General features: G+C 63.4%; 3 protein-coding genes across 3 annotated transcripts; 2 read left to right on the top strand and 1 right to left on the bottom strand.

The window, feature by feature from the left end:
• Positions 1 to 6: 6 nt before the first annotated feature.
• CHLRE_07g338100v5 (uncharacterized protein) lies at positions 7 to 3,068 on the bottom strand. The gene is made up of 3 exons (XM_043064299.1): positions 2,292 to 3,068; positions 1,825 to 1,929; positions 7 to 1,564 (listed from the first exon to the last, which is right to left on the bottom strand). Exons 1-3 carry the CDS (start codon positions 2,351 to 2,353, stop codon positions 709 to 711), a joined length of 1,023 nt encoding a protein of 340 aa, XP_042922867.1. The 5' UTR covers positions 2,354 to 3,068; the 3' UTR covers positions 7 to 708.
• A 1,380-nt stretch (positions 3,069 to 4,448) lies between these two features.
• CHLRE_07g338050v5 (uncharacterized protein) lies at positions 4,449 to 8,529 on the top strand. Its single transcript, XM_001700027.2, has 9 exons — positions 4,449 to 4,598; positions 4,695 to 4,802; positions 4,912 to 5,030; positions 5,116 to 5,297; positions 6,138 to 6,228; positions 6,536 to 6,723; positions 7,063 to 7,172; positions 7,395 to 7,545; positions 7,786 to 8,529. Exons 1-9 carry the CDS (start codon positions 4,553 to 4,555, stop codon positions 7,889 to 7,891), a joined length of 1,101 nt encoding a protein of 366 aa, XP_001700079.1. The 5' UTR covers positions 4,449 to 4,552; the 3' UTR covers positions 7,892 to 8,529.
• A 479-nt stretch (positions 8,530 to 9,008) lies between these two features.
• Positions 9,009 to 18,184, top strand: CHLRE_07g338000v5 (uncharacterized protein). Its single transcript, XM_001700028.2, has 21 exons — positions 9,009 to 9,260; positions 9,330 to 9,427; positions 9,588 to 9,772; positions 9,953 to 10,029; positions 10,318 to 10,383; positions 10,762 to 10,921; positions 11,351 to 11,484; positions 11,828 to 11,934; positions 12,153 to 12,257; positions 12,507 to 12,594; positions 12,814 to 12,973; positions 13,288 to 13,461; positions 13,810 to 13,965; positions 14,181 to 14,467; positions 14,647 to 14,750; positions 15,012 to 15,176; positions 15,473 to 15,638; positions 16,047 to 16,144; positions 16,513 to 16,603; positions 16,738 to 16,800; positions 17,097 to 18,184. Exons 1-21 carry the CDS (start codon positions 9,258 to 9,260, stop codon positions 17,271 to 17,273), a joined length of 2,664 nt encoding a protein of 887 aa, XP_001700080.1. The 5' UTR covers positions 9,009 to 9,257; the 3' UTR covers positions 17,274 to 18,184.
• The last annotated feature ends 53 nt before the right edge of the window (positions 18,185 to 18,237 follow it).

The raw sequence follows: 18,237 nt of genomic DNA, 5'->3' as shown, positions 1-18,237 counted from the left end.
ACGTTACGTGAATGGGGCCCGGGGAGACGAGTAACACACGTTCCCGTCAATGGCGGCTGCGGCACGTGGCAGCGGCCTACGGCTGTAGCGGAATGCAGCCCCGGGGTCATCCAGCCTAGACAAGTCAGGCCCCATGCGCTGAGTTCAACTGCTGCTCACAGGCATAGTGGATTAGTGGCGTACTCCAGACACGGTGAACAGGAAGCTGAGATGTGACCGGGGAGAGAAATCCATCATTTGCCTTCACAGGGCACCGAGGCGGCCTTGCCAGCAGGTCCTCAGTGTCCTCAACTCCTCACTGCAACGTGCGCAAACTGCGCTGGCTCTCGCTCCACATTCCCAGCACTTGGTACGATGGAACGGCGTTGCGCACTCTCACCATCTCATGACACCATGCAGCACAAGTGCAAACGGCTGGCGACACCGTAACACAAGATGACCTCACACCCCTACACGCAATCACAAGTCCACGCATAGTTCCTCACACCCGCACGGTACAGCCTTGCACTACGTGGCTGTCCGGTTACCGTACTGTGTCCAACCGCCACGACGCGCGTGCGTCTCGGCGTTGTTGTGTGCCGCACTGGGGGTGCAACACCAACAAAACTCAAGCAAATTCCATGCAGTAACATACCCAACTCCCGGCCTGTGAGTGCCTCGTAAACTCCTTGCGAGAAACCAAATCCCATGCCGCAGCGTCCCTTGCAGCTACTGCCGCCGCGCCCGCTGCTGCTCCTGCTGCTGCAGCAGCTGCTTCTGCTGACTGCGTGCCCGGCGCTCCTGCACCTTCTTGCCGCCGCGGCGGCGGTTTGACCGGTTGCGCTTGGGTTGCTGCGCCACCGCGGCCTCCACCTCCACCTCCACCTCCGCCACCTCCTGCACCTGCACCTGTGACACCTCCAGCAGCACCGCGGCGGGCACGTACAGATCGGCGGCGGCAGAGCCGTCGCCAACAATGCTGCTGCGGCTGCTGCCGCTGGTGCTGTTAGCGCTGGTGTCCGTGGCGGCACTGGCACACGCCGCCGCCTCCAGCTCTGCCTGCAGCTTGTGGCCGTTCTGGCGCCACCACTCCGCCTTGCGCGCCTCCTTCTGCCGCGCCGCCTCCGCCACCGCCGCCACCTCCAGCTCCGTCTGCAGCCTCAGTTCGTTCTGGCGCCACCACTCCACCTTGCGCGCTAGCTTCTGCCGCGCCGCCTCCGCCGCCGCCTCCGCCATCTCCGCCGCCTGCCGCCGGCACGCCTCCTCCCGCAGCCGCGCCAGGCGCTCCTCCGCCTGCGCCGCCGCCACCAGCTCCCAGGCCTCCGCGTTCTCCCGCAGCCGCTGCTGGTCTTCCTGCAGCTGCTGCACCACCAGGTGCGACAGCGGCGCCGGCGTCTTGCGCATCTTGTCCATCAGGGCGTGCGCGAAGGCGTGCTGCTCCTTAGGCCCGGCGGCCATTTGGAAGGCGGTGTCCAGACGGCGGCGCTTGCCGGGCATGCGCTGGTGCACATCGACCTCGTGGTCGGTGCAGAGGAACTTGCACACGAAGTCGGCGGCTGGGTAGCACAGGAACACGTAGTCCCGACTGCACGTGTTGAGCACCGAGGGAGCGGCCGCGGTGACACCAAGGAGCAGGAGGGCAGGCAGCCGGGTACGGGGCTATCCGCGTGCTGGCAGAAGCTGGGTCGAGACTCATAAAGCGTCTATGTTGAGGTTTGTGCGCTCCTTCCACTGACGTCACTAGCATGTCTACGCCCCGCGGCTCGTCCCCGCGCATGCCCGCTACAAAACCTGCTCTGCCCGGACCCGACTGCCCACAAGGAAGTGATGCGACAGTGGACTCACTGCATTTCCGTGCCGTGCAGCCCCAGAATGTCGATATCGCCGAACAGGGGCCTCTGGGGGGCGTGGTACTTGATCAGGTACATGTCCTCGCGCGGGCGGGCCACCCTGGAGCAAATAGGAAGGGACAAGGCCGGTGCGAAAGTCAACGTAGGTCAACGCGTGCCAGCCCAATGCGCACCCTGCGGGCTATCGCACTGGCACTCAAGCTGTTGGCCTGATTTCCCTTGCCCGGAGGTCACTCACCGCCCAAAACGGTTTGGCGTCTTGAAGTCAGGGTCCCAAGCAGTCTCCTTGACGAGGGGTGGAGAGGCGACCGGACCCAGACGGCTGTGCGGCCAGGGAGAGGTCTCGAGTAATTTCCTTGTTTCAAGTATGCAAGTCGCAACTAGGGGTGCTGCAGTGCACGGCTTGCGAGCTCGCCGAACAACAACGGTCGGCCCAAACCCCAGAACGTCGAAAGGCCTTACCCATTTGCCATCCGCCGTTCGTCATTTGCCTGAGGCTCCATACGAGAAAGGTTACGAGCCATGTTGACTGTCAGAACACGAGAAAGAAAAGTCCTGGTGAGTTGTAAGGCTGAGCAGCGTGGTGGCTGCCTAAACCGTGTGTGTGTGTGTGTGTGCTTGTCAGGTAATGTTTAGAGCTATGCAAGAACCTGGCCTCTTAATAGCAGTCTCGAAGCCCTCTAAGGCGCAATGCAGGCCCATGTTGTTTGGAACCGGAACTGGGGTTCCAGTTGTTTGGGTTTGGGGGTGCTCTTGATTGAGTTGTCAATAGCTAGACGACTACTGCTGGTTTGCACATGCTTCTTGCTGAGGCAGCTGTGCGTTTCCGGGGGTAGACCTCTTTTATCTCTGCCCAGAAGGACAGCCAGCTCACGCGCACCCTTTAAGGTGACAGCCGCGTGTTTTGATACATAAATGCTGCCCAGGAATAATTGCTGGGGCCAGCGCAGGACAAGGAAGTGCTGGGCCCGGGCTTACTGTTGATGCACAAGGCGCTGGGCTGACGTTAAAGCGTTGCACCGGACCATCTGTTACAAAGCCACAGCAATGGAACATGCGCTTTGGTGGGGAGGAACGAGGGCTGGGACCAGCGGGTCAGGCGAAATTGGGGCACAAAGCTGCCAGTTTAGAGCCTACATGAAGCTTCTGCACGCATAAAGGCTGCCTGGGACCACTGCTGTCGCGTCAGGGCAAGCAGTCGTGAAGTTGGGCCAAACGAGAGCCGCTTAAGAGCACTTCTACTGCTAAGCGAATAAGCCTCAACCTACTGTTGCACTGCGTGGTTGCCATGGCGCTTCCTGCGCGAATGTTTGCGGGGCTGCAGTGGGACTCCCGCGCTTGCTGCTCGGACCCGACCCACCGGGCCCGCGGCTGCCCACGCACGTCTGCAGCAGCCCAGGCAGCAGCTCGGGTCAGGAGCTGTGCAGAGCGCAAGAGCCCGGCGTGCAACACGACAGATGTTGCGCAGGCTCGGACAAGCGCGGGGCGGGAATATGCGGGGACAGTGGTTCAGCCTGGACTGCCCTGCTGCCCATGGGCTGCCCATAGGCTGTTGAGGTCCTTGGCGTTGCTGGGCGCCGTGCACAGGGCCACACCCTTGACGTGCCAGGCGAACCTGCTATGGCGCGGGCGTGACAGGTGGTTGCGACGAGGCTGTCCCAAATAACGCAACATTGCCTCCAGTGCCTGCTGTATCCACTGCAGCCGTCACATCAGGGTGGCAACCCCGCACAGAGGCAACTGCAGGCTACTGATGGCTTCCCAGCACGCTAGCTTGTGCAATGCACTGGTGGTACGCTATCACGCAATCTCAACATGCCCCCTCCGCCGCGCCACAGATTGTTGCCCAGTATTGCGGTGCGCACCACCAAAGCAAAACTAGTCTGAGCCCCGCCCGTCTTCCCAGAAACACGCACTCGTTGCGCTCTTCGGCATCACACCACGCCGCATCACGCACACGCGCTCGTTGCGCTCTTCTGCATCACACCACGCCGCGCAATGCCTGTGCGCAGCTGAAGCCTGGAAGACACTGGCTTCTGGAGCGCTGTGGGGCTCAGCTGCGCCAGCGGTCTCAGCCGGCAAATGGCTTGAAACGCAACCGGGCCCTATCTACAGCCGCAAGCCTTAGCGCGAGTTGCATGGACCGCTCCTTACTTGTCCTAACCGCTCCGCTCCGCTCCTCCCCTCTGCCCTGGCGCTGCAACCGTGGCCTGTGTTTGAGGGGAGACATAAGATGACACGGGGGCTCGAAACAGCGAATCCTCCTGGAGATGCGTGTCACAAACACAAGCTCAACATGAACTGCATCGCGCTGTTGGAGCTATCCGATGTCGGGGATGAGCAATCTATTATGACCGGGTTGTACCATCCTTGTGTCCCACCGGGCCCAATCCTCGTGTCTTCTGCTGCGGCCAGGCCAAAGCAGGTAGGCGTACGTTGGTGTGTATACGCTCGGTATCCACGGGGGCGGGAGTCACATCTAAGTTATGGTTATGCGTGGCCTGGCGGCGCGTCGCAGCAGCTCCTCCCACATCGCTTGCGGGGGCATGAGCTGCCAGGCACGAAACACACGCGCGATCGGGGCGATTGCACCGCCTGTCTGCATTTCGCCACGCGATACAAGAGTTCCTTTAGCGTAGCTTAGAGCTAGATTTTACGTGAGCGGGGTTGGCTGTGTCCGGCCTTTCGGGACATCCTCTTCCGGAGCATTTTCAGAAGCCAACATGCTTCGCAAGGGCGCTCAGGCCGTGCTTCAGGCGGAGCGTGCAGGTACAGGTTGCGCAATGTATTCGGCGCAAGCTGAGGCCACGCCCGAGAGCACGCCGCTACAATCACGCTCGCCGCTGCGTTCTGTACCGCTTGCAGGCCCCCAGCAGACCTGCGCCGCTGCGCAGACTGCTTTCACGCGTCAGTTTGGCGCTCCCGCTGGCAGCCATGACCACCCCACCACGCCCCTGAGCCCCATCATGCCGGGTGAGTCTTGCATGCTCGCAGTTTTGTTGCATGTGCAAGCCTTTCGGACGTAAATAAAGTACAACATACACTGACGCTGAATGCGGGTTCTGCGGGTGTCGGGACGCAGGTATCGTTGCTATTCCGCGCCAGGTGATCAGCACCGCTGCCAGCTTGACTGGCAAGGCTGTGGCTGGTGCCGCTACCTCTAGCACGATTAGGGACCTGGTCACCTCCTTCGCGGAGAAGGTAAGCGTGCATTCAGTGTACATGCACAGCGATTTGTTGCGGAATACATCTGCACGGTCTTCAACGAGACATTTCTTTGCTGCAGGCGATTATCAGCGAGTCGATCGTGAAGGTGGACGAGGTGGATGTCCCCTTCTGGGCATACTGGCTGTCCACGGCGGGCTACAACAGCCCCGCGGGCTTTAAGAAGTTCGCGGAGGCCGTGAAGCCGAAGGTGGCTGGTCTGGAGCCGCAGCAGGTCACCGACCTGGTGGTGGCCTTCCACAAGTGAGAGAGCCGCGCGCCGTGTCGGAGCCAGGGGGGAGCTGGCGGGGCTTGCGAAGCAGCTGGAGGCTGGAGTGGGGCGGGCCGAGAGCCGGGGGCTGAGGGGAGGAAGGCCGTAGGCATGGGGTGGAGCAAGCACGCCACTGGCGGGTCTCGGCGTCGATGGGCGGGGCAGGGAAGGGTTAGAGCGGGATGGGGTGGAACCTGGTGTGGAGGGCCAGGGGTCAGGGGCGCAAGGCAGGTGCGTGCAAGAGCAATGCACCAAGGCATAGGTGGGTTGTCCAGCTGTTCTGAGGGCCGGTACCACCCGAACGCAGGCGGAGAAGGGGAGAGGGCGTCACGTTGCATGGGTTGAGGACGGGGGCTGTCGATGCATCGAGGCAGGGCTGGATGTACTGTGCTGGATGGGCTTTGCAGGGGCACCTGGCGGCTGTTGTCGTGTGGGCCTGGGTGGGACGGAACAATGGGCCCAGGCGCATGCAAGCTGGGGCCTGGGGTCCGCAGACTGCTGGGCAAAGCGGCACGGCGTGACTGCTGGGCAAAGCGGCACGGCGTGTTGCACGGATAGGCGCTGCTGGGGATGGGGGAAGCAGCAAGCTGGGGGTTGAGTGCTGCCAGGGGTCGGGGGCGCGGGAGCCGCCCGCTTCCGGCCTTAATACGCCGAGCACCCGGCTGCGGCGCAACGCACGGCTTTCCATCAGCTCCCCAACAGGACTCTCCCGCCGTCACCAAGGGGCTCCCTCCACGGATGCCTGGGCCTATCCCATACCTCCTAGCTTCCTATCGTAATCTTCTGGGACTGGTGAAAGCAACCCCCGCTCCCCCTTCCTTCTTGGCCCCCAGGGTCAACTACTTCGACAAGGACCTGTTCGCTGCCGTGGCCGCCAACATCAGCGCCAACTTCACCAAGTACGAGACGGAGCAGCTGCTGCAGGTGGGCGCGTGGGGAGAGGGGCGGCGGGGGCAGGGTTGGTGGGCGGAGCAGGGGAAGGGGGGGCAGAGGCCTTTGTGCTCAAGCTCAACGGAGCGGGGCGTGGGCTGGTGTGGTAGTTTTGGTGGTGGGGTGGAGGCGATGTAGGGGCAGCATCGCTCGTCTGGGTCCACGGAAAAGCTTGCTGCTTAGCAGGAGCGCGCGCGCAGATTTGCTGACGGTCACCTGGGACTGGGGGCAGGCGCCGCGGAGTGAGGCCACCGCTGAGCACACTGCCAATACACAACCGCACCTCTTGTCTCCTCTCCAGGTGCTGTCGGCGTTCGTGGAGTTCGGCTTCTACGACGCCACCGCCTACGACGACATCGCCGACTCCATCACCTACTGCAACCACTACCTGGCGCCCGTGCGGGCCTGCCCCAGTCAGCTGGCGTCCGCCTTCGCCGCCTTTGCCAAGTACGAGCACGAGCGCGGCGACCTGTTCGTGGCGCTGGCCAGGTGCGAGGAGCTGCCACGTGTGGATGCGGGTTTGGGTTCGGGCTTGCAACACCGTTGCCACGATGTTTGGCCGGGACAGAGCCGGGACCTGGCTGGAAGTAGGAAGCGGGAGAGGAGCAAGCCCATTGCCTCAGCGCAGGACCGCGGCCTGAAGACCACGCAGGCGCGGGGCGGCTCCTCATGCAGCCGCGGCGTAACCTTGGCTGACAGCTGCCTTACGAAGCCTGCGGGCGTACCAAACCGTCCAGCCAGGGGTGAACGGCGACTTGCCTGGCCTTCACGTAACCCTCCTCGCCAACCCCTTACCCCTCACCCTCTCGCGCTGCTTCCACCTCGCAGGGGCTTCAGCGAGCTGTCTCTGGCCAAGCTGGGCGCCGAGGAGCGCAAGGGCACGGTGCTCAAGGCCCTGCGCGCCTTCCACCGCTTCAACTTCTGGCCCGACGCCACCGGTGCGTCATACAGGCCTACAGGGCACCCTGCACGCCGCGCATGCTGTTAGTCGCAGGGTGCCACCCTTTCCTCACAAGGCGGCGATGCTCGGCTGGCAAGGCTGACACGAAACACCACGCTCGCGTGAATGCCGCGTGCACCGCCACCTCGCACCCACCACACACCCACCGCCTGCCTCTCCAGCCGCACTTTCAACGCCCGCCTCGCCCTCGCAATCGCAGAGGCGCTGCTGCACGCCGCCAAGGGCCTGGAGGGCTCTCTGTCTGCGGACGAGGCCAAGGAGGTGGAAAAGTACCAGAAGCTGCTGGAGGACGCGGCGGGCGGCGAGTTCAAGGTGTTCAAGGAGGGCGACGACGTGGACGGCGTGCACTGGTGCGCGGCTGGAAGGGGATGCGCTGCGGCGAGGCAGGGAGGGGCGGGGTGGGGCAAGGGTATTGGGTAGCGCTTGAACACTGCTCGCGCTTTGTTTCAAGTACCGAGTCACGGGCGGTCATTCCACCACGCTCCCAGCTCGCATCTGCCCCGTCGCCTGCGCTCACCACCGTACACACCCATACCCACACTGACTCGCATCCACTCACCCATTCAAACCGACGTGCCCGCACCCCACAGGTACGGGCACCACACCCAGGCGCCCACCGGCTACTCGCTGTACGTGTTCCGCGAGGCGCTGGTGCCCAAGCAGTACTCACCCGCCAGCATGCGCCCCATTAAGTAAAAGCACACACGTCCTGTTTGCTGCGGCGTAGCGGCGTGTCCGCGTAGCTGCGCAATGGCGAGTGTGTGAGGCGGCAGTGCTGCTGGAGCTGGCTGACTGGCTAGGTCGACTCCAGCGGACGTGGAGCGGCATTGCCGTAGGCAGCTCGTGGCGTGGAGGCCTGCGAAGTGGGGGAGGAGTGTGGGAGGAGCGGAGCAGCAGCGGCTTTGTTGCTGGTGCGTGGTGCGCTTACGCTGGCGGTGTTGGCTGGCCGGTGTGGCCGTGGAGCTTATCACGATTTGTGCGTGTGAGGTTAGTGCGAATGTGGAAATGGGCAGGGGTTGTGAGGGCAGACTGGAGGTCGGAGCGGCGACTCGCTGCGATGCTTGGGAATGTAGGGTGCGGTGTGTGGCGCAGCGCTGGAAAGGCCCCTGTGCCTGCATGCGTGCACCCTAGCCGCCCCGGGCTTGACAATCTGGCGCATTAGGTTCTTATACTGTAGGGCGTGTCTACCCCTGCAGAGGAGGTGGCATGGTGGAATGTCGGTAAAGGGGTTCGCCACAAGCGTAGGTAGGCAGTTCCGTGTGTGTGGTTGACGGGACGAGCGCGTGACAAGGAAGTAGCAGAGAGGGGCCGTTGCCGTGTAAAGCGAAATCGGTACAACGGCACCGGCTACCGTCCCAGCGGCCCATAAGGTCAGGAACGATGCAGGTAGCAGCAACGCCGACAGGGAGACTGGGTGCACCTGCACACATTGCTAAGTGGTAAGGCAAGTTGGTAAAGTCCCGTAGGGTGCAGCCGATTCCCAGAACCCAACAAAGGGCACACAATTGGCAGCGGCAGGGCAGGAGTGTGCGGCTGGTCGAGAGGAGCCAGACTGAACATCAAAATGGCGCAGCCGTACTGGCTCCAACACATCAACTTTCAGCACAGCAGTGACAACACTGTACCTGAATTGGCGGCTTGACCCGCAACACCTGCAGGGCCAGCGGCTGTGCGCCGAACGCCTGAACGCAGCCATGTGGCAGCCCAGCCGGCAGGGGATCCCCAGCCGACCGGGGCGGCGAAGGGCCGCGATGAATTTGTTGGGTTGCAAGGCGCTCCTGCCGTTTCGCGCTTTGCTCGCATATTATATGCACAGATTTGTCATTTGGAGGCCACTATAGGCGCCTTTGGAGGGCTTGCCTATTGGCGCGCTTTTCGCATGGATTCAGAGAAGCCCGGCCCACTCTCAAATTCGCAGTCCTTCAGCCCAAAGGCTCGTCTTCTTCACATAACAGTGTGTATTCTATTGACTTGATACGCTTCTGACCCTGCCACTCGTGTTCGAGCGACTTGCTGAACTTGAAAACAGACCGAAGCGCGCGAAAGTCGACCGACAGCAGCCATGGTGCGTTTGCCCTTCCCAGCGACTGTTTAAAATCGACGTGTCAGCATCTAAATCTTGGATGGTATGCAGGACGGCGAGACGAACCCGCTGGACCAGTATGAGCCCGTCGAGGATGAGGTCCTCGAGGAGGAGGAGGAGGGCGAGGACCTTATGGAGAACATGGAGCGGTCAGTATGAAAGCCAAAAGGGCAAGCGCATCAGCGAATTGGCCTGCTCCGCACTCAGACACAGGGCATGCCCGAAGTCGCATTCCTTCGCGCCTTCCACATCGAGCCCCCGCTTCGACACAGCTTGACCATTAAATCGCTGCTGGGGCTCCGCATACAGGGACTACCAGCCACAGCCGCACCTGGACAACTACGACGCGGAGGGCATCGACGACGATGCTGAGGAGGAGGGCGATGTGGACGCGCACGCTGCGCGCATGGCTGCCGAGGAGGAGCTGAACCGCCGCGATGCTAAAAAGCTGCGGCCACGCCGCGGTGCTGTCCCGGATTTCATGATGGAGGACGGTGAGAGGGCCGGGGGATAGAACACGGAAGGGAAGGGGGAGGGAGCGTGGTGGGAGCTGCGCGGGTTGCCATCGTAGGACACCTGAAGCAGTGCACCCTAACCGTGTCATGAGCTGCGTGTGGCTCGGCAGCCTGCTGTTGCGCACGCGCTTGAGGCCATCTGCCGCGTGCGTGCTGCAGACGACCAACCACGGCGTGACGAGTTCAACCGCCGCCGCAAGCGGCGCTCGGACGCGGGGATGGAGGAGGACACGGCGGTGAGTGCATTGGTGACAGTACTGGTGCTGATGATGCTGCTGATGCCTTTGATGCTGTACCTGCAGTTGAAAGGCAGCTCTTAGATCCGGCATATGATGGGATATTTGTCCTGGCACAGTGCACCGTTGATAGGGTGGGATACGGATTCACGCGGAGCGTCGAACGCCCTGGCCAGCGTGCAGCCCTCGCCTTGGGTTGCAACACCGCACCCCGGTCATCACTAGTAACTGTGTGCTCACACGTCGCCTACCTGCCGGGCCTCTTCCGGCCCTCTGCTGGCCCTTCAGGTGCCTCTGGAGCTGGACATTGAGGAGGCCAAGGGCCGCCTGACCGAGTGGATTGCGCAGGAGCAGGTGCGGGGCAGCGCCGGCGCGGGGGTTTGTGTGGTGTGTGTGTGTGTGTGTGTGTGTGTGTGTGTGTGTGTGTGTGTGTGCGTATGGTACGCTATGTTGCTTTCACCATAACCCAGGAATTCGAGGGAAGAAGTCAACCAGGTGTGGGATGGGGCCATGGGGGCCGTCGGACGCACGGCGGTAGCTGAGGTTTCCAGCCTGCCGGGGCTTACAACAAGCTGCGGGGAAGCACAGGACTCACTGCAAAGCAACCTCAAAACCGGCTCCCTCCTAGCTGTTGTGGTCCGCCGCATCCGCTCGCTGCCATACCGCAACCACACGTGTCACTGCCTTGACCCTCACTATCCCCACACCATCCGTCACACCGCCCCCCACCAGGTGGCCTCAGAGATCAAGCGCCGCTTCCGCTACTTCCTGCGCAACTACCCGCATGGCTGCGGCCGCGACCAGGCGGCGCAGGAGGCCCGCGCCAACCACACGGGCGTGGGCGAGGACGGCGAGGGCATCTATATGGAGCGCATTCGCGCTATGGCCAAGGGTGGGCGGGGAGGGCAAGGGGAAGGGACTTGGCAGGAGAGGGAGCTGGGCGGGAGGGGCAGGGGAGGGGCTGGGCGGGGAGGGGGCCTGGGCGGGGAAGAGCGGGGAGGAGGGGGACGGGAGGGACCGGGCGAAAGGCAGGGCTTCAGACAAGTGACGTGCGGGGGAGGGTAGTGCATTCCAAATGCAACCAAGACCCCGAATCAAGCGGGAGAGAAGGCTGCATGTATAGTCACCGGCCAGGGTGTGTGCGAGGCAGGGTTGTGTGAATTGTTTGTAAACGGCCCCGCCACGAGCAACCAGTGCCCAGCACACACACGCACGCACTTGCATGCACGGTGTGAACCCTTCCCCTTGCGCTTTTCTCCAACACACGCACACCCTTTCACCCCGCCACTATCCCACCCCACCCCCCAAACCCCCGACCCAGACAACAAGCGCTCCCTGGAGCTGGACTACGCGCATTGGGCCGAGTTCCAGCCCACGCTGTCCATCTGGCTGGCGGACGCGCCCAAGCAGATGATGGAGTACCTGGACGAGGCGGCCACGGAGGTGGTGGAGAAGGTGCGTGGTGCTTGGGGGTTGGGGGGAGGGGCCTGGGTGGGAGGAGGGGTGGGGGAGAGCGTGGAAGTGGAAGTAGGTGGATAGGGCCGGGAGGAGGGAATGGGGCGGAGGAAAGAGGGGGAGGTGTGAGGTCATGCGCCCTGCGGATGCGAGTCCCTGAGAACGCAGGTTAAGGAGGGGGTGGGAAAGGGAAGGACGCGAGTAGAGTCGTGGCCCAAGGTAGAGAGGGCCTAGGGCGTGCTTGGGGCCATGGAGGAGCAGACCCCTCAGCAGGTCTCGCCAGCCCACCTCGCTACACCCACCCACCTGTCTTCACCTCTTCCCCCCCGCCCCGCCCCCCTAGGTGTTCAGCAGCGAGTTCTTTGATGCGTTCAAGGCCTACGGCGAGGAGTACCGCGTGCACGTGCGCGTGGTGGGCCTACCCATCAGCGACAGCCTGCGGGACCTGCGGTGAGGGCAGGGAGAGAGGGGGGGGGGCGACGAAGGGAATAGAAGCAGGTACGGGGGCGGGGCGGGGGGAGCGATCGAAGCTGGATCGTGAGTACGGATGTGGACTGTGGAGGGATACGGGATTCACGCGCTATGTGGCCTTGTGCTGCCCCTGTGGCTCCGCCACTCACCGCCGCTCCTCCCTCTCACACTCTCCATCCCACACCTGCGCCCCGCAGCAACTACCACCTCAACTGCCTCATCCGCGTGTCGGGTGTGGTGACCCGGCGCACGGGCGTGTTCCCGCAGCTGCAGCTGATCAAGTACGACTGCGTCAAGTGCGGGTGAGACGGGCGGTGGGAAGGGAGGGAGGGAGGGAGGGGGGAGGGAGAGGGCGGCGGGTGCTGGGAGGAGGGCTGTTGGCGTTGGAAGGGGCGCGGGGCAGGGCTCTGCTAACAAATGAGCTGAGCGCCGCGGAGCGGAGCGGAAGGGAGGGAGCGAGGTACCGTATTCGATTCGGCACCAAACCACCGTCGCGATACTACCCGGTACTGACCCGCTCCCTCGCTCCCTCTGACCTGCTATCCCTGCAGCTACGTGCTGGGTCCGTTCGCGATGCACACCGACACGGCGGTCAAGCCCAACGCCTGCCCCAGCTGCACATCCAAGGGCCCCTTCGAGGTGGGGGCTGGTGCGCGTCGTACGGTTGAATGCGTCCTCCACACCTCACATAATCTCCACGCCCTTGCCGTTACTGCACACGCGCATAACCTTCGCTTGTACCTTACAACGCGCCGCCGCATACCGGCATTCCGCCACCGCGCATACACCCTCGTGCTCTTTCCCAAAACGCCACATAACCTTGTGCACGCCTGTCGCCTGCCCGCCACCCCTTCACAGGTCAACAGCAGCGAGACGGTGTATCGCGACTACCAAAAGATTACGCTGCAGGAGAGCCCCGGCTCCGTGCCGGCGGGCCGCCTGCCGCGCCACAAGGAGGTGATCCTCACCAACGACCTCATCGACTGCGCCCGGCCCGGGGAGGAGGTGGAGGTGACCGGTGAGTGGGCGCCGCCCGGGGGAGGGGTGATGCCCAGTGGCTGTACGGTTCATATCTAACCTGACACGATACAGCACCTACCGTACTCCGAGGGACCCACCACTCGTTCATTCCCTTTCCCAACTAGTCGCATGCCAGCACGCTGCCCACCACAACACCCACACACGGCACCGCCCCGCCCCTCGGGCTTGGGCACATTACACCCACCCACCCCCCACACACACATTCTCTTACACACACACGCAAACACACGCAAACACACGCAAACATACATACGCAAACACACACACAAACACACACACACGGACACGCAGGCGTGTACATGTACGGCTACGACGCCAGCCTGAACGTGAAGAACAGCTTCCCGGTGTTCTCGACCCACATCGAGGCCAACTTTGTGTCCAAGCGCGAGGACATCTACAGCGTGCACGCGCTCACGGACGACGACAAGGCGCGGGTCATCGAGCTCAGCCGCGACCCCCGCATCGGTGAGCGACAGGGAGGGAGGGCGGAAGGGAGGGAGGGCGGGAGGGAGGGAGGGCGTGGAGGGAGGGCGAGGCGGGCTTTTACTTCGGGTTGGTTTGGGTGGCAATTCCGTGAAGCAGGGGTGGGTTGGAGATGTTGTTGGGGATACTGCGTGTGAGCTGAGTGTGTATTGCGGCACGGAGGGAGGAAGGGGTTGGAGGCAGGGAAGCTGCACCCGGTCATCCCGCGCAGCTGGAACGATCCACCCTTCCGCCCACGCCACACGACGCGCCTGCTGCACCACTGTGCCTGGCTACAACTTCACTTCTTCTTCTTAACCAATCACATGACTGCAACCCCCGCCACCCCAGGCGAGCGCATCATCAAGTCCATGGCGCCATCCATCTACGGCCACGAGAACATCAAGACGGCGCTGGCGCTGTGCCTCATGGGCGGTGTGGAGAAGAGCCCCTCGCCCGCCTACCGCCTGCGTGGCGACATCAACGTGCTACTGCTGGGCGACCCAGGTGAGTGCGGGGGCATGTGTGGGGGTGTGGGGGGTTGGGGCTGGTGGGGAGTTGGGGCTGGTGGGCGTATGAGATTGCGTGTTGGGAAGGCACGATGAGTTATCGGAGGAGTTCTTGCAATCGGTCAACAGGTCACTGGGACCTCATGCAACCGCCAACCCGCCCTTTCTCACTCCCTCCCTCTCCCTGCCCCACCCCCACTCCCTTGCTTACAGGTGTGGCCAAGTCCCAGTTCCTCAAGTACGTGGAGAAGACCGCGCCGCGCGCCGTGTACACCACCGGCAAGGGCGCCAGCGCGGTGGGTCTGACGGCGGCGGTGACACGCGACCCCATCACCAAGGAGTGGACGCTGGAGGGCGGCGCGCTGGTGCTGGCGGACAAGGGCGTGTGCCTCATTGACGAGTTTGACAAGATGAACGACCAGGACCGCGTCTCCATCCACGAGGCCATGGAGCAGCAGTCCATCTCCATCTCCAAGGCCGGCATCGTCACGCAGCTGCAGGTGCGTTGAGATGGGGGTGCTGGGATGTATGTATGTATGATGTTAAGGCCGTTGTGATACTAACGGTATGTGCCCCGTGCTTCGCTTTGGGTTTTGTACTTTCGGGAAGGCGCCACATGACGTGCTCCGTGCATGCCCTTTCTGATGCACCTACCTCCCCAAACTCCCCCCACCCCCAGGCCCGCTGCGCCGTGATTGCCGCCGCCAACCCGGTGGGCGGGCGCTACGACCCCAGCAAGACCCTGGCGGAGAACGTGGAGCTGTCGGACCCCATCCTGTCGCGGTGAGTGGCGGAGTGGGATTGGTTGAAACAGTGGGGGTGTAGGAGACGTAAGAGGACATGATCACATGAGGTGTGGTGGACAGGGGTGGGTGGAAGTGCGGCCGATTGACGGGCGGGGCCAGGGCCCCAACGCACAGCCTGTGCGGTGCCTTTCCTCCGGACCCGCGCTTGTCCCCGCCCTTCCCAACCTGCCTAGACAATCAACCACCACTTATCATCACCTTGATTATCAACATCAATACCACTCTTATCCTTCCCCAGTTTCGACGTGCTGGCTGTTGTGCGCGACATCGTGGACCCGGTGAACGACGAGAAGCTGGCGCAGTTCGTTGTGGGCAGCCACATTGCCGCCCACCCCGTCAAGCAGGCGCGAGACCAGGAGGCGCGCGAGGCGGGCACCCTGGCGGAGGCGCCCGAGACCAGCAAGTGAGCCGGGCGGCAGCAAATGTCTTGTGCGTGTGTGTGTGTGTGTGTGTGTGTGTGTGTGTGTGTGTCTGTCTGTGTCTCTGTGTGTCCGTGTGTATGTTGTGTGAAATGGGTTGGTGCTGGGGCGCTGGTCGCAGGTCTGGGGCGCTGGGCGCAGGTCTTGGATCAGTGGCTGGCTCTCATTGACATAGGACGCAGCCATCTTCTCAACTCCGGGCTTGCACACACGTGGCTAACCCATCTCCTCACCCCCTCCCCCTCCCCCTCCTCCACCCCCCACCCCACCCCCTGCACAGCCCCGTGGACCCGGACGTGCTGCCGCAGGAGCTGCTGCGCAAGTACATCACCTACGCCAAGCAGCACTGCCGGCCGCAGCTGCAGCAGGCCGACTACGACCGCATCCTGCGCCTCTACGCCGCGCTGCGCCAAGAGGCGGCGCTCACGCACGGCATGCCCGTCGCGGTGGGTTCGGGGTGGTCGTGATAATCGCGGCGCGGGGGGGAGAGTTCTAGATACCAGACCAATACTGAACCCAACGCAATAGAGCGAGGAGCAGAGCGTTGGGGGGGGCGCCCGTGGCCTCGCTGGCTGTCTTTGACGCTGCGTACCGTATACCTTGTCTTGTCTGCACCCTGCGTGTGTGAGCCTCTGCCGCCTGCCCGACTGACACTCCCTCTCCCCACCCGCTCTCCCCTGCCTCCCTCTCCCCTCCCTCTCTACTGTTGCTGGCTACGCCTTCACTTCTAAACTAATCATGAATGTAACCCCCCCCCCGCATGAGTGTAACCCCCGCCCCCAACCCCCGCAAGATGGTCTACCGTCTACCACTTGCTTAACTAATCATGAATGTAACCCCCTCGCCTTGCACAGGTGCGTCACCTGGAGAGTGTGGTGCGCATGAGCGAGGCCTCGGCGCGCATGCACCTGCGCGACTACGTGGCGGACTACGACATCAACGTCGCCATCAAGTGAGAAACGGGGGGCGGAGGGGAAGGGGAAGGGGGAGAGGGGAGGAGGAGCGGGGAGAGAGGCTTCCCTTTGCGGGGCACGGCAGAGGCGGGCGGGATGGCTGCGGGCCGGCAGAGGGGTTCACTCATAACGGAGGCGGGGTGGGAAAGGCAGCTGTGTCGGGGTCCCACCGCGCACATATGCGGTCCTGTCGCACCAGACCTGTACCTGCCTGTCAGCAGCCAGGCCGCACGCCCTGCCTTCGGTCCGGTCCGCCTGCCTGCCTGCCTGCCTGCCTGCCTGCCTGCCTGCCTGCCTAGGCCACCAACCCCACGCCTTGACCCCCGCGGCTCACCCCGCCTCCTTCACCGCCCGCTCCCCCTGACAGGATGATGGTGCACTCGTTCATCAGCAGTCAGAAGTTCACGGTGCAGCAAACCCTGGAGCGCAAGTTCTCGCGCTACCTCACACTGCCCCAGGTGAGTTTGATAGTGCGGGGCTGGGGGTAGTCGTTTCGCTAGTTTGCACCTCTCCTGGGGCACCACAGTCAAGACTGCACTTACGTCGCCCCCTATCCTCACACACACACACACTCGCACACGCGCTCTCACAGGACTACCACGCGCTGCTGATCAGCCTGCTGCGTCAGGCCCTGCGCGCCGTGCAGCGCGAGCAGGTGAGGGAGAGAAGGAGGGAGGAAGGGCGGGTGCGCCTCTTGATGACCGGGTGGAGGGTGGCCGGGAGGGACGGGAGGGCCGCAGCTGCAACGTGGCGTGAGTTATGGTGCACATGGCGTGTCAGGTTGTGCAGCCCGTGCCGCCGCGCACGCCTTGCGCACGCCTCCTCGCATCACCCACGCCCCTGGTCCCTTTCCCCCCAACCTGCTCCTCACCACCTCCTCTCCGCCGCCCCGCCCTCTCCCGCTCGCCCTATCTCACCATCTCCCTCCTTCCCCGATCCCCCGCGCACCAGGCGCTGGCGGGCGGCGCCGGTGACACGCAGCTCAAGATCAGCGCCCGCCTGTTGGAGGACAAGGCGCGCGAGTACGACATTGCTGACGTCAGCAGCCTGTACGGCAGCGCCATGTTCCGTAACTGCGGCTTCGCCTTTGACCGCGCGCACAACGTCATCACCTACACCTCCACGTAGAGCGAGGGCGGCGGAGAGTAAAGGCGGAGGAGGAGGCGGTGTATGTGGCGGGGTGGCGGGCAGCGGAGCGCGCTGCGGGCGACAGGGGAGGCGATGAGGAGGCCGGAGCAAGCCCGGATGGTTGACTTGACGCGGCATGGCATTCGCGCGACTGTGGCGCGACGTGTTGACGCTGTTGACAGTGACGACGTTGGGAAACAGATGTGTGTTGCGGCGAGGCGTGGTGGCGGAGGTTTGGTGGGGGACAGGACACTGCTGCTTGCTGGGAGCCGGCCGGCCCGCGCGGAGCTTGGCGGCTGCTGCAGAGGGCGGGTAGGTGGTGCGAACGAATGCGCGGGATGGGGACCTGGGGTGGTGCGGCGGTCGTGTCCTGTATGCGGGCCGGGTCAGCAGGCGGTGATGGCGATAGACACGTGTGTGAACACGCACACAGCTGCAGGTTGCGGGGTCGGCGCATGTGACGTGTGGGGCCATCGCCCAGGGGTACAGGACAGGTGAAGCGGCAGCGAGTGGCACGAGGTGCTTGTGGTGTTTGTTGGGAAACCTGCCAATGCAGGCTAGGGCGCGGTGGTGTTTGCTGTCCGCGGTGCCGCTGGTGTGTGAGTGTTTGGATGGCGCCAGGTGCGCCGCGGGGCGGCAAACGTAGTTGGCGAGAGGCTTCATAAGCCCCCGGCTAGCCTGCTAATAGCGGTCTGCTGGTGCGGAGCTGTACGCGAACGGGACGCTGTCACGCACTGCATTGCGCCACCATGTGATCTTCACCAGTGGCCTGTGCGGCTTGTGAGCGCTGCTTTGAGTCTGAAGAATTTGCGGTGAGCGGCAAGTCAAACCAACGAGTGTCCACCTTTCCCGGCCTTGCTCCATGCTTACTTGCGCCTTACACGGTGCAAGTAGAGAACCACAGGTAATCATCGGCCACTGCCCGACCCCACGCCATGCACTACCCCATCGGCAGAGTGCCTCA

This window comes from Chlamydomonas reinhardtii, chromosome 7 (assembly GCF_000002595.2).
Source record: "Chlamydomonas reinhardtii strain CC-503 cw92 mt+ chromosome 7, whole genome shotgun sequence".
NCBI lineage: Eukaryota > Viridiplantae > Chlorophyta > Chlorophyceae > Chlamydomonadales > Chlamydomonadaceae > Chlamydomonas > Chlamydomonas reinhardtii.
The sequence above is the reverse complement of the archived record's forward strand: the minus strand, read 5'-3'. Positions and strand labels throughout refer to the sequence as shown.

What these genes read in the sequence shown, in the direction of transcription:
- CHLRE_07g338100v5 (XM_043064299.1), bottom strand. Translation starts at nt 2,353, where the DNA reads ATGGCTCGTAACCTTTCTCGTATGGAGCCTCAGGCAAATGACGAACGG. An exon ending in GAACGGCGGATGGCAAATGG is followed by an intron (nt 1,930 to 2,291) that starts GTAAGGCCTTTC and finishes TATTTGCTCCAG; the next exon opens with GGTGGCCCGCCCGCGCGAGG. An exon ending in CTGCACGGCACGGAAATGCA is followed by an intron (nt 1,565 to 1,824) that starts GTGAGTCCACTG and finishes CAACACGTGCAG; the next exon opens with TCGGGACTACGTGTTCCTGT.
- CHLRE_07g338050v5 (XM_001700027.2), top strand. Translation starts at nt 4,553, where the DNA reads ATGCTTCGCAAGGGCGCTCAGGCCGTGCTTCAGGCGGAGCGTGCAG. An exon ending in GCTTCAGGCGGAGCGTGCAG is followed by an intron (nt 4,599 to 4,694) that starts GTACAGGTTGCG and finishes TACCGCTTGCAG; the next exon opens with GCCCCCAGCAGACCTGCGCC. An exon ending in CCTGAGCCCCATCATGCCGG is followed by an intron (nt 4,803 to 4,911) that starts GTGAGTCTTGCA and finishes GTCGGGACGCAG; the next exon opens with GTATCGTTGCTATTCCGCGC.
- CHLRE_07g338000v5 (XM_001700028.2), top strand. An exon ending in GACAGCCTGCGGGACCTGCG is followed by an intron (nt 11,935 to 12,152) that starts GTGAGGGCAGGG and finishes TGCGCCCCGCAG; the next exon opens with CAACTACCACCTCAACTGCC. An exon ending in GAGGCGCCCGAGACCAGCAA is followed by an intron (nt 15,177 to 15,472) that starts GTGAGCCGGGCG and finishes CCCCCTGCACAG; the next exon opens with CCCCGTGGACCCGGACGTGC.